General features: G+C 45.1%; 1 protein-coding gene and 2 pseudogenes across 1 annotated transcript in view; all 3 read right to left on the reverse strand.

The window, feature by feature from the left end:
* ADSL (adenylosuccinate lyase) overlaps window positions 1-14,225 on the reverse strand; it is a 28,848-nt gene extending 14,623 nt beyond the window's left edge. The window contains exons 1-4 of the mRNA XM_066257327.1: window positions 14,010-14,225; window positions 8,680-8,883; window positions 4,796-4,840; window positions 4,238-4,317 (exon numbers count right to left, since the gene is read on the reverse strand). Of these exons, the coding sequence (XP_066113424.1) occupies window positions 4,238-4,317; window positions 4,796-4,840; window positions 8,680-8,883; window positions 14,010-14,180 (500 nt within the window). The 5' untranslated portion in view covers window positions 14,181-14,225. The remainder of the gene's footprint in view (window positions 1-4,237; window positions 4,318-4,795; window positions 4,841-8,679; window positions 8,884-14,009) is intronic.
* On the reverse strand, window positions 1,882-2,913 carry LOC136324440 (mitochondrial carrier homolog 1-like; annotated as a pseudogene).
* On the reverse strand, window positions 3,011-3,228 carry LOC136324448 (ubiquitin-like protein 5 pseudogene; annotated as a pseudogene).
* Window positions 14,226-14,561: the final 336 nt, after the last annotated feature.

Genomic DNA, 14,561 nt, shown 5'->3' on the forward strand with positions numbered 1-14,561 from the left:
ACACACTGAGCACTGACTCCTTCGCATGAGCCATTTCTTCAGGTTTTCACCAATACAGACCCTAACTTTTAGGAAGATTAAACTCAACTTAGGCTTTCCTAAATTGATGATATAGAAGATATCTTGTTACCTCGGCAATACCCCATCAAAACATAAGGCACATGCTAGTATACTACTACTCAAATATTGCCACCTGAAACCTACTAGCATTTCAAAAATATCAGCTTTTAAAAAGGTGTTGTTCTTGGTAATCACAAAAATACATGCACATTTTAAAAGTGAAAAATTCAAAAAGTAGTAGAGAAAAAGGAATCTTCCATTATCTCATAAACCAGAGCAATCAATATTTACAGTCAGTATAATTTCTTCCAATGTTTGTGCAATTTATATATTGTCTTTCTTTTTTGGGGGAGGCAGGAGAGAGACAGGAAGGGAGAGATGAGAAGCAGCAACTTGTAGTTGCATCATTTTAATTGTTCACTGATTACTTCTCATATGTGCCTTGACCAGGGAACTCAAGCCAAGCCAGTGACTCCTTGCTCAAGCCAGCAACCTTGAGATCATATTGATGACCCCATACTCAAGCTGGTGACCTTGGGGTTTCGAACCTAGGACTTCAGCATCCCAGGTTGATGTGCTATCCACTGCGCTACCATTGGTCAGGCTATGTGCAGTCTTTATCCTCTAACATTAACCTAAGAACATTTCTGTGATATTAGTCTTACCAGTATCATTTTTTTTTTTATTTTATTTATTGATTTTATTTATTCATTTTTTTAGAGAGGAGAGAGAGAGGGCGAGAGAGAGAGACAGAGAGAGAGAAGGGGGGAGGAGCTGGAAGCATCAACTCCCATATGTGCCTTGACCAGGCAAGCCCAGGGTTTCGAACTGGCGACCTCAGTATTTCCAGGTTGACACTTTATCCACTGCGCCACCACAGGTCAGGCACCAGTATCATTTTAATGGCTGAATATTATTCTATCCAGTCTGTGGATATACTTCCATATTTCCCCATGTATAAGATGCACCACCCCAAATTTGGGGTCTAAAAACTGGGTGCATCTTACACAGTGGTTGTAGTTGTGTGTGTGTGTGTGTGTGTGTGTGTGTGTTTGCTGCTTCTAAGATTTTATTAACATGACTCCCCCCCCAATCACCACTAGTACATTTATTTGAGGGAGGGAGGGTCAATCTCATCAGGAATGCAGGAACGTTTAAACAGGGTAGGACTAGAGATCTGCCCAACTTCTGGGTGTTCACAGCCACACAGGCAACCAGACCCTGCACACGCCACATCACCAACAGCCCGCTGAGCAGTTGGGTGGGGGGACACACATTCTGAGTGGTCACATGATTTCCCATTCAAAAGGTGCTGCCTTCGTATCAGAAAGTAGTGTTGTGGAAAACGCAGCAGCACCAGCACTAGCTTCCCGCAAGGGCCTGGGCATGGAGGGCCTCGCGGGAGGGGGACGCCCTATTTACAGCAGGAGAGCGGCTCCTGGCTGAGCTGCAGGGGCAGAGCTGCTGACCAGGTGGGGGTAGGGTGGATAGAACACCATGACCTGTTTTCCCATCCAACCAGGGCTGCCCCAGGCCATTCCTGGCCCCCCGCACAGGCAGGCTTGACAGATGTGTGAAGGGGGTCCTATTCTAATCCCCAGCCCACCCCACCATCCCCAGATCTAACAGGTGACAATCACCTGGCGCAGCCTCACCCTCCTCCCAGCCCCTGCTTCCGGACAGACACATGGCAAACGGATACAGTGCCCAGCTGGGTTGGGGCACATCTAGGTACTGCTGGGTAGGAGTCGCCTCACAGGAGCCGAGAGGATCGGGCCTCCCCTGCAGAGGCCAGGAGAGACACCATGTCGGTAGCTTGGGCTACTCGAGGGCAAAGCACGATCCTCAGGACACCTGGCGGAAGAGGAGGCTGGAGCCGTGCTAGAGCTGGCCCTGCACACTCAGGTACTTCCAGCAGTGAATCCAGGATTTGAACACCGGGGAGTAGGGGGGGAGCCCGGCCTGCAGCCCAGTTTTTCACAGCCATGAGATCACCGACCAGCAGGAAGAGGTGGTAGGTCAGCATGCTCACTGCAATCCCCATCACAAATTTGGTATAGCTCCTGATAGCCAGGGCCTGGCTGAACTGGGAACCTGGATTCTGGTCATTTCCCAGCCCCCCTGGGGTGTCACTCACGCTGTCATCTACCAGATAGGCATTGATGAAGTGGGCCAGCAGGTTACAGCCCCACAAGAAAACCACATCTCCCAGGAGGTGAGGAATTAAGCTGCTCAGCACCCCTCTGTATTTGGCCTCCCGTCCCACAAACTGAACCATACAGCGCATTGAGATGATGTGCAGGGGGTGGGCCAGCATCCGGGACATGCACTGCATCATCATCTTGTAGGAGGATTCCTTCACCACTTTCCTCAGGGAAACCTGCTTGGAAACCTGCTTGATCTCATCCGGAGGGAAGACCTTCTTCATGCTGTCCCGGGTCACAGAGGAGAGGGCGTTGGACTCAGCCGGGGGGTCAGGCCTTGGAACAGCCCGATCTTCCTGTCCACTTGCACAATGTACTTGGCATAGGTAAAGCAGCTTGGCAGATAAAGGACCTTCCTCCCCAGCACATTGGTCCCAATGGTGGGGGGCATCGGCTCATGACCCACCTGGATAAGCAGCTTCACCTAGAGCAGCGGATGGCTGAGCGCGGTCATGCCGGCGCCCAGTGCCATGAAAAGAGCCTTGGTGGTCGGGGTGTTGTCCCGGGAACACAAGCCCTCCGACGCGCCGTCCATCCTGTGGGCCGAGGGTGGCGCGGTTGTGTGCTGTGTGCGGCGGCGGGTCTTGAGCTGGGCCTCGACTCCCGCAGCTCTGCCACGAGTTTTGGCTCCTGCTCCCGCTCCTGCCATCCCGCAGCACCGCCGCCTAACGTGACTTTTTAAAAACAAGCATCCATACCAGTGTGAGGGGTGAAGGTGGAAGAAGAGAGGAAGGAATTCTGCTGTATTAGTAATAAAGCTCCAGGTTCATCCCATCGTGGATTTCATAGTCCCCCAGAGAAACGTGGTCCTTAAAAGTCATGTACCACTTCTTCAGGTACTATCTTGTTCCAGTGGGTGCCCGTCTGGCCTGCTATCAGCTTCTTACAGCCCAACGGTGTCATCAGTGTTGCACTTCATGTGGACCTTCTTCCCCAGATGGTCGTTGCAAACAACCTCGATCATCCTGTCTGGAGCTTGAATTGCCCAGAACCTGCCTATGTCACAGCCTCATAACTATAGGGCAAAGCCAGAGCCAGGACTGACGCTCATAGATTTTTTTTCCTTTTTCACTTGCATTTCCGTTTTGTGCGGATGAAGAGTTGTATGAAATTCATGATGAATAAGACCTGAGATCAATAACTTTATGTAATACATTTCCCCCCCAAATTTCAGGTCCCAAAATTAAGGTGCATCTTATACGTGGGAGCGTCTTATACATGGGGTAATACGGTACATACCTTATTTAATTATTCTATTTTCCCCCCATTGATTTGAGAGTGAGAGAGAGAGAGAGAGAGAGGGGAAGGAAGGGAGAAGAGAGCAAGATAGGGAAAGGGGGAGAAAGGTAGAAGGGAAAGGTGAGGGGAAGGTGAGGAGAAGGGAGGGTGGAGAGGGAGAGACGGAGAGACAGAGACATAAGCATTGACTTGTTCTTCCACTTAGTTGTGCATTCATCTGTCACTTCTCGTATGTGCCCTGACCAGGGATCAAACCCACCACCTCAGCGTGCTGAGATGATGTTCTATCCACTGAACAACCTGGCCAGGACTAATTATTCTTATCGTGGGGCATTTAGATTGTTTCCAGTGCTCACTACTATAAATAGTTTTTTTAACAAAGATCTTTATACTTATAGCTCTTTAACAAAGAGCTTTCCCCATAATTTGGATTACTTCCTTGGTCTAGAGATTCTCTAGCATGACATCATTAAATCAAGGAGTACAAATACATTCTAAGGCTCTTGATACAGATTTCACAATGTTTCCCAAATGAACTATTAGATTTACTGTCTCACCAGTACAGCTTTTAGGGTATCAGGTTCATCTCTCCTAAGTATTCAAAGGTATCTGCTTAAGCTATGTCTTGAGATTATTCATCTCAAGGTTTCCCTGCAGAAGAACTGAAAAAAATAAAATGAAAGCCAGGTGCACGTAAACAAGCCCCATTCCCAAGAAGTAATCGTATCACTTACTGGAAATGTGTGAAACCTAAGGTGGGAAGATTGGCTCGTTCCTCAGCAAAGTCAGCGAGCCGAGAGACCACTCTGGCAAGCTGTAAGAAAGACCACGTAGAGAAAGAGGGTGAATTCAGGTTGAACACATCACATAATCAGGAACTGCACTTTTATAGAATTTAATATAGAATTAGACCTCCAGCTCATGGAAAGAAGAGTCCCTATTTTTTCATTTTCGTATCCTCAAGTGCCTTAAGAATTCATAGCAACAAATGCTTGACAACAGAATTGACTACCTAAAGCCATGAACATTTTCTGCACAATTTTAGGAACACTGACATGCATATTCCAGCAAAATGCCACTGGTTACGCTTCTCTCATTTAAGAGGCTAGGCTTTAAAAAGTATTCCCTTACAGTGTTTTAACCCAAGAAGAGACAATTAAAATAGTTCTACAGATTAGATATAGGATCATTCGCCTCAGTCAATGATCATCTATTTAGATTTATATTGTGTTTATTTACTTCTATATCACAGAAAATCCAGGGCTGGTAGGAACTTTCCACCAACTCCTTACCTTTGGCAAAAGCAGGTCAAATGCATTTCTAAGAATAATCAGGTCCTGTGAAGGAAAATGCAATGGTCTCATATTAAACAGCTTTGCCCAAACATGATTACATAACACTTTCTGGCCATCACAACTAGGTGTCTCAGCTAGTTGCCTACCTCATATTAGAAACCCACTCTGCAAGTCAGAAGACTCTAAGAGAAGTCATTCTTTTCCGATTACTGTTTTAAAAGCACACAAACTTAGGCCCTGGCTGGTTGGCTCAGTGGTAGAGCGTCGGCCTGGAGTGCAGGAGTCCCAGGTTCAATTCCCGGCCAGGGCACACAGGAGAAGCGCCCATCTGCTTCTCCACCCCTCCTCCTCTCCTTCCTCTCTATCTCTCTCTTCCCCTCCCGCAGCCCAGCTGAGGCTCCATTGGAGCAAAGATGGCCCGGGCGCTGGGGATGGCTCTGTGGCCTCTGCCTCAGGCGCTAGAATGGCTCTGGATGCAACAGAGCGACGCCCCAGAGGGGCAGAACATCGCCCCCTGGTGAGCATGCGGGAGTCTGACTGCCTCCCTGTTTCCAGCTTCCGAAAAAATAAAAAAAATTAAAAAAAAAGCACACAAACTTAGAAAGTGGTACTGTTGGAATCTATAAAGGACAAACCCTTTATAATCACAAAACCCAATGTATGTGGTATTAAAATGACTGGAAAATAGTTAAGGACTAATTCTCATGCTGAATACAGCAAATACGCTTAGGTCAACAAGGTTTCTATTTTCCCATAAATAAGTGCTTAAGTCTCGTGAAGATTCCACAATGCATGTCATTAGTTTCCTCTCCCTTTTTTCATGTCTATCATTGCTAACAACAACAACAACAAAAAAGACATGAACCAGATCTAGGTTTAGGAAATAGAAGCTGCTTTTGAGAGAGATAAAAGATGTATTTCAGGCAACTCTGAGACATGCTTATACAAGATAGTAATTGCTGAGCCCTACTATACACTGGGTACTTTTTTTTTTTTTTAATTTTTCTTTTCCAAGTGAGAGGAGAGTAGCTAAGACTCCTGCGTGTGCCCCAATCAGGATCCACCCAGCAACCCCCATCTGGGGTCATACTCCCAACTGAGCTATTTTTGGCATTTGAGGCAGAGGCTCCACAGAGCCTCCTCAGCAACTGGGGCCTATGAGCTTGAATCAATTAAACCAGGACTGTGGGAGGGGAAGAAGAAGAGGAAGAGAGAGAGAGGGAGAGAGAAAGGGAGGGGGAGGGATGGAGAAGCAGATAGTTGCTTCTCCCATGTGACCTGACCAGGAATCAAACCTGGGATATCCACATACCGGGCCGATGCTCTACCACTGAGCAAACCAACCAGGGCCTATACTAGGCACATTTATTGACTGATTAACTGATTTTACAGAGAGGGCAAAGGAATGAGAAACTAAAGTTGCTTCACTTTAGTTGTTCATTGATTGTCATATGTGCCTTGGCTGGGCAAGCCCAGGGTTTCGAACCAGTGACCTCAGCATTCTAGGTCGATGCTATGTCCAATGTGCCACTACAGGCCAGGCCACATTGGGTACTTTCCTAAACTTGGAACAATCCAAGTAAGAGGATTGTTCTTTCTTTTTTTTTTCATTTCTTTCTTTAAGAATTTAATGATTTTTAGAGAGAGGAGAGAGGGGAGAGAGAAAGAAGAGAAAGAGGGAAAGTGGGGGAGGAGCAAGCATCAATTGGTAGTAGTTGCTTCTCATATGTGCCTTGATCAGGCAAGCCCAGGGTTTCAAATCAGCAACTACAGCATTCCAAACCTATGCTCTATCCACTGTGTCACCACAGATCAGGTAAGAGAGGAGTATTTTTCTTCCACTGTTTGACTCACCAATTACACACAGACACCTTTTTAAATTTTTTAAAATTGATTTTAGAGGGAGGAAGGGAGAGAGAATGAGAGAGCGAAAAATAAAGACAAAGATATTAATTTTTTGTTCTTTTATTCATGTATCCACTGATGCTTCTATGTGCTGATTGGTGACCGAAACTGCAACCTTGGCCTATCTGGACAATGCTCTAACCAACTGAGCTACCTGACCAGTGCATAGATGCCTTTAGTTATATACCACTTAAGACTAGAAAAGTATTTGGGGCAACTTAAAAATTAGTGGCTTCCTTCTATATTGGAAGTGTATCTAGAATCTAACTTCTGGTCACATGAGTGCACCTATGTTTAAGAGCACAGCTTTGGAGGCATTCATTCTAGCTGGGTTTGTATCATTTCTAGTAGTGTAACCTTAGGTAAGTTCTTCAACCTCTCTTTAAGTTTCTTATGCTATAGAGATAGAAATAACAAAGCCAGATTTCTAGGCCCTGGCCGGTTGGGTCAGTGGTTGAGTGTCAGCCCAGTGAGTGGATGTCTCAGGTTTGACGCCTGGCACACAGGAGAAGTGACCATCTACTTCTTCACCCCTCTCCTTCACTCATCTCTCTCTTTCTCTCCCTCTTGCCCTCCCTCAGCCGTGGCTTGATTGGTTTGAGTGAATCGGGCACACACAGAAGTCTGTTTCTCTTATCTCCCCTCCTCTCACTTGGAAAAATAAGAAATAAAAAAGAAAGCAAGCCAGATTCCAAAGACTGTATGTTCTGATTCCATTTAAAATTTCTAGAAAATGCAAAACTATGAAGATAGAAAGAAGACCACTGTTTTTCTGGATCTGAAAGCAGGAGTGGGAACTGACTTCAAATAGGCACAAGAGAGGCCCATGCGGGAGTCTGTCTGACTGCCTCCCCGTTTCCCGCTTCGGAAAAATGAAAAAAAAAAAAAAGGCACAAGAGAATTTCTTGGAGTGAGAGATGTGCTCTAAAACAGGAGTATGGTGAAGGCTAACAATTGTATACATTTACTAAAATGCATTGAACTGCACATTTAAAAGGAGTAAATTTATGGTATGTAAACTATACCTCAATAAAGCTGTTTAAAAATGGATATAGTAGCATCTATCTCTTATGATTGTCATGAAGAATAAATATATAAAGTGTTCAGAATAGTGCCAGACACCTAGTAAACTCTTAGGAAAAGACATGCTGATGCTTTTTCTAATTAAAGGTTTTGTTTAAGAATTATAATGCAATCCTTTCTTCTTTTGAGAAGTCACAGCAAAGAATTATAGGGGACTTGGGAAAGAAATACCCCTTTGGAAAATTACATAGGCCATGAAAATGCTAAGAGCTTGGCCTATGTCCAACATACCAATAACATAAGAAGTATCTGGAGGTCTTATTCTATGGAGATGATTAAGAGCTTATAGTTTAGCCTGGCCTGTGGTGGTGCAGGGGATGGGGCGTCGACCTGGAATGCTAAGGTCATTGGTTCGAAACCCTGGACTTGCCTGGACAAGGAGCGTATGACAAGCAAGGAAAGAACTAAAGTAAAGCAACTATGAGTTGATAGTTCTTGCTCTGCTCCCCCCTCCTCTCTCTGTAAAATCAATCAATAAAATCTTAAAAAAAAAAAAAGAGTTTATAGTTTAGATGCGAGAAATACCAAAAGTGGAAAATTCTGAGCATTAAGATACCCCTAAGGCCCTGGCCAAGTAGCTCAGCTGTTTGGAGTTTTGTTCCAACATGCCAAGGTTGTGCGTTCAATCTCCAGTCAAGGCACATACATATAAGGTGCAAGCAATGAATGCATAAGTGGAACAACAAATCGATGTAGCTCTCCTTCCCTCTCTCTCTTCTTCTCTCTCTAAAACCAATAAATAAAAAAGAAGTAAAAAAGATTATATTAAAAAGATACTCCTAAAACTAAAGCTTTATGTAATCACTTTCTAAAACTAGATAAAATAAAATACAACTCATAAATGTATTATAAAGACTGAGTCCTAAGTGGAAACAAAACAAATGGGCTCCTACTGTATTGTCTCCAACGTAGCAGGAGGTGGCCCCAAGATGTATAATGCCAGCGGCTTTTGGACAGCAGTGGCCAAATGTGTGCACATGTGCCATCACATCATGTCGTAATCGTTTCTCTTCCTCAGCTGCCATCTTGAAGTCAATGTTGTCCAGGTTTGATTTCATCTCCTGGATTTGTTCATCTGTGATAGGCAAACCCAATGTCTGTAGAAACACAAGATAAAAAAACATAACTTCAGGTGTCACAACTATTTGAACTGAGATGACACTGAGAAAATAGCGGTTCCTGTTAGCATTTATGTTCTATCTCCCAATACTTAAATTAAGATTTGATGTATCTTCAAGTACATGGTGAGGAGAGGATGGCTTTCTCAATGAATGTTGGCAAACTACATTCTAAGTAAAAACCTGTATATACAACAATGTAATTCTAATTGTTATTCCATCCTGCGCTTTATCTCTGGGCTCAACTGTCATCTCTTCAGAGATATCTCTTTTCTGACTTAATGTGAGACATCCTTCTCATATCCCTTTAGCTTGATTTTACTTACAGCACTCATCACATGACATTTTTAATAAATGTATTAGCTTATCCCACCTTTTTTTTAGTTGCATGCATGAGAAAGGGAGAAAGAGAGAAAGAAAGAAAAAGAAAGAGAGAGAGAGAGAGAGAGAGAGAGAGAGGGGACTGGACAGACAGGGAGAGAGAGGGGAAGTATCAACTTGTTGTTGTGGTACTTTAGTTCATTGATTGCTTTCTCATGGTTGCCTTAACCAGGGGCTCCAGCAGAGGCAGTGACCCCTTGCTCAAGCTGGTGAACCCGTGCTCAAGCCGGCAATCTTGGGGTTTTAAATCTGGGTCCTCAGTGTCCCAGATCGATTCTCTATCCAATGCGCCACCTGGTCAGGCCCATCTCACCCTTTAGAATGTATATCCCATGAGGAGAGCATTGATGTATTTATGGCTTACTCTTTAGTGCTTGGCACATAAGCACCCAATGTGTGGGATCCAAGCCACAGCTTTACATTTGACCCAGATGGATTTACTTAGGGAAACCATAATTAGGAATGCTGTAAGTAGTTCTGCCAATAAATTAGGTATAGAAATTCAGTGCAACTGAAAGCAATTCCAGGAGATATTGATGAGAAAATAAACACACCGCCTGCCCTGGGGTGGTACAGTGAGTAGAGCCTCGTTGACCTGGAATGCTGCAATCACTGATTTGAAACCCTGGGCTTGCTCTGTTAAGGCACACATGAGAAGGAACTATGAGTTGATGCTTCCCACTCCTCCCACACTGCCTCTCTTTCTCTCTCTAAAATAAATAAATACTTTAAAAAAAAAGAAAACGACACCAACATCTTCCATTCATCTATCATTGGAAAAATCAGCTGACTACCCAAAGGCAGCTCAGAATCCTGGATCCAAGTGGTGAATATGTACATTGGTGAAGTTTATTCAAACTTCACTTCAAACTCCCATACCCTGGCCCAGGAGATGATCTTACATCTTAGAACTATCTTATCTAAGAAGGTAATTACTGGCCAGATATAGCTGTTTACATTTAAGATGATTAAAAAGTAAAAATTCAGGGCCCTGGCAGGTTGGTTCAGTGGTAGAGCATCGGCCCGGCGTGTGGAAGCCCCAGGTTCGATCCCCAGCCAGGGCACACAGGAGAAGCACCCATTTGCTTCTCCACCCTTCCCCCTCTCCTTTTGCACTATCTCTTCCCCTCACACAGTCAAAGCTACATGGGAGCAAAGTTGGTCCGGGCGCTGAAGATGGCTCCAAGGCCTCCACTTCAGGTACTAGAATGGCTCTGGTTGCAGTAGAGCAACGCCCCCTGGTGGGCATGCCAGGTGGATCCCAGTGGGGTGCATGTGGGAGTTGAGTCTGTCTGCCTGCCACCCATCCCCCGTCCCCCTTTTCACTTCAGAAAAATACAAAAAGTAAAAGTAAAAATTCAGTTCCTCATAGCCACATTTCAAGCACTCAGTAACCACATGTGGCCTGAACTGCCTTGGATTTTTAGCCAGTATTTGTGATATCTCAGGGCTCCTTCCAAAGCAAAGCAACGGGGCAGCGTGATCAAACTTTTTCCTACAATCAAACTTTTTCCCCAAGCAATAGATCTCAAAGTTTCATTCCAGGTTCCTCATTTTCTACACTCCCCTTAATCGCTCATTCAATTTTTTTTCTTAACTATCAAATTATGTAATTTATGCTGCTAATTTTGACACCCTAACTCAGTGGTTCTCAAACTTTTTGAAGTCGGGGCGCATTTAAAATCCTACAAATACTGGAATGCTGAGGTTGCCAGTTCAAAACTCTGGGCTTGCTGGGTAAAGGCACATATGGGAGGTGACGCTTCCTGCCCCTCCTCCCTTCTTTCTTTCTCTTGTAAAAGGAATAATAAAAACAATTAAAATCCTACAAATAATTGTAGGCGCACTATAAACAAATTTCTGAGAAATGTTATAATAATGTGTTAAGTTTTTTCATTCTTGTGTTTATGAGAAACATGAGCCTGATGTGTCCTAGTGATTTATTCAATGTTTGGGCATATATTTGAAAGGCAAACTCTCATTTCCTTGTCAATACATTGAAGAATTCCTCTCTTTTTATTCCTAATTGTGTTGAGTGCAGAAAACCCCCACCATACATATCATTTTAACCTTACACCAAAAAAAGGATGGAAGAAACTTGCTTCCAGTCTTTCCTGGGAACAGGGGTAGTGTGAACAATCCAGTACCACAGCTTAAAAGCCTTTTGTAACCTAACCAGGTAAGTGAGGTGGGGGTTTGTGTAGACTGTCAGCTTACAGCCAATTCCCCACACCTCTGTGCCCCAAAAATCTAAACTCCAGCATGACCAGGCGGTAGCGCAGTGGATAGAGTGTCGGACTGGGATGCGGAAGGACCCAGGTTCGAGATCCCAAGGATGCCAGCTTGAGCGCGGGCTCATCTGGTTTGAGCAAAAAAAGCTCACTAGCATGGACCCAAGGTCACTGGCTTGAGCAAGGGGTTACTCAGTCTGCTGAATGCCCGCGGTCATGGCACATATGAAAAAGCAATCAATGAATAACTAAGGTGTCGCAACAAAAAACTGATGATTGATGCTTCTCACCTCTCTCCGTTCCTGTCTGTTTGTCCCTATCTATCCCTCTATCTGACTCTCACTCTCTCTGTCCCTGTAAAAAAAAAATTTAAAAAAATCTAAACTCCAAAAGCCCTGTTGGGTTTTTGGTCCCCAACAGGCACATATTTCTCTGAAATACCATAGGGCACACCTGGAAATCTTCTAGGGTGCACCAGTATACCCTGGCACACACTTTGAGAAACACTGCCCTAACTAATAGATAATCCAAATGTAGGAGATCATATCAAAATTGTATGCATCTCAGGCAATATGCGACTGTGCAGAGGACACATATTCAGATGACACTACAATTCCAGCCTGAAGCCATGTACTAGCTATGGCAACCCTGCAAAGTCTTTGAATGCCACTATCCTAACCTATATAATAGTCTTAAATGAAATAGAAAAGAGCCTGGCCTGTGGCGGCTTCATCGGTAAGGCATAGACCTGAAATGCTGAGGTCATCAGTTTGAAACCCTGGGTTTGCACAGTCAAGGCAGATACGACAACCAGTCAATGAACAATTGAAGTGAAGCCGCTGAATTGATACTTCTCATTCCCTCATCCCTCTCTCCTCTCTCTTTGTAAAATCAATAAATAAAATCTTAAAAAATATATAAAAATAAAATAAAATTTATTTTAAAAAAAAATAGAAAATAGAGTGCATGCAGGTACATAATGAACCACAACACACTATTAATGTCCTCTTTTACCATCCACTACTGTTATCTGAGCTAATAGTTTACAGTACTTGTCTGACCTCCATTCCATTATTTGTAAAACCTCTGCAAAATATGTAGTACTTACCTTAAATATGCAGATTAATGAGCTATTAATGTGTAAAGTCTTAAAACAGTGCCCGGCACATAGGACTATAGAAATGCTTATATTATTATTATGTCACTGTTTTTTTGAGCACAGTGCTATGGACGGAGTGATCTAGTGTGAACGCTTCCTTTTTGGGCAGTTCCACTGTACACTGTCCTAGTACCTACTCAAGACTGTTGCCATATTTACTCATGCCATTTCAGAGGGCACTGCCATCTTCCTTGTGGCATTTTCCTCTGAAACTTTATAGCTCTCTGGATCACCTTCAATTTCCTTCTACTCCCCTGGAGCCTTATCTGAAACAGTTGTGCTGAATAGCTCTATATGCAGTTCTTATCAAACAAACCATAAATTCCATCTAATAAACCTCTACTTGTTTCTCCCTCCTTCGAGGCAAAACAGTGGCCTAGGAAACACGGATTTTGTATGACAGTACGGTCACTACAGAGGCACGGTGGAAGACGAAGTGGCTAGGCGCTCAGGCTCTGCACTCAACCCAGCCAGGTTCACATCCCCGTTCCGATATTGACAGCTGGGTGGCCGAGAGCATACAGCACGCTTGGTTATAATCCAGGCTTGGTTTTATTCCCTCTAATGTGGGAAAAACATCACCTACTTTGCAAGGTGGGTTAAACGAGAAAAGATGTGTACAGAAATCAGCACAGTTGCACGTCAAGAGAGCTCAGTGGGCCTGACCAGGCGGTGGCACAGTGGATAGAGCGTCGGACTGGGATGCGGAAGACCCAGGTTCAAAACCCCGAGGTCGCCAGCTTGAACCTGGGCTCATCTGGTTTGAGCAAAAATTCACCAGCTTGGACCCAAGGTCGCTGGCTCAAGCAAGGGGTTACTCCGTCTGCTGAAGGCCCAGGGTCATGGCACATGTGAGAAAGCAATCAACGAACAACTAAGGTGTTGCAATGCGCAACGAAAAACTAATGACTGATGCTTCTCATTTCTCTCCATTTCTGTCTGTCCCTGTCTATCCCTCACTCTGACTCTCTCTCTGTCTCTGTAAAAAAATAAAATAAAAATTAAAAAAAAAAAAAAGAGAGAGCTCAGTGGCCCGCGGTGTACTCCTGCAGGAATGGACAAGATTTAGTAACTTAACCACAGATCACACTTCTTGCCGCCGCCTCCACGTCTCCTACTTTGTGACTAAAAGCATGTGAGGCAACAGGTGGCGGCTCCCTGGCATCCTGACCCGGCCTGTGCTGGGGCCGAAGCTCATCTTGAAAGGGAACACCGGCCGAAAATAGCGGGGCAGCTGTCCCTAGGCGGCTAGACCCACATGGGCGCGGAGCCCGGCACGTGCTGGAGCGGGTTCGCCTCCCTCCGCCGGCTCCTTCAGCTCTGCTGCCCGTTACCTGCTCAGCCTCTGCCAGCCACAGCCAGAGTTGCCTCCAGGTCCGGAACTTATACTTGTCGCTAAACATGAAACACATCTCCGGGCTGGCGTAGCGGGAGGCCAGCGGCGAGCGGTAGCTGTCGTACCCGCAAACCGCCTGCAGCCCAGCACAGTCGCCTCCCTCAGCCATCCCTGACAAACAACCCAACTAGAGCCGACAGGACAGCGAGGGCGGGAGCGGAAACCTGAAGCCGGGACTTCCTCCGCTGGGGGCGGGACTTCCTCCACTTGATCCCGCCCCCGGGGCTCTGGAAAACCCGGGCGTTCAAGGTTGAGTAGTTCAGCTAGCTCGCGTCGTCGCTCGCAGTTTAGGGTTAACGGGTTTCTCGTCGTTTATAAGAAACGTGATTAGCACTTCATAAATTACCGACCCACTCTGTGCCTCATTTCCTCATCTGAAAGACTGCTGTGAGGTCTGAGTATCAGACGTCTAGGACACTTAGAAAGTCCTTCGTTTGCCATTATTTTTATCACCCACCCCTCCCCCACTCCTACTGCCTGCCTGGCACTG

The sequence above is a fragment of the Saccopteryx bilineata genome, chromosome 1 (genome assembly GCF_036850765.1).
Source record: "Saccopteryx bilineata isolate mSacBil1 chromosome 1, mSacBil1_pri_phased_curated, whole genome shotgun sequence".
Classification (NCBI taxonomy): Eukaryota; Metazoa; Chordata; class Mammalia; order Chiroptera; family Emballonuridae; genus Saccopteryx; species Saccopteryx bilineata.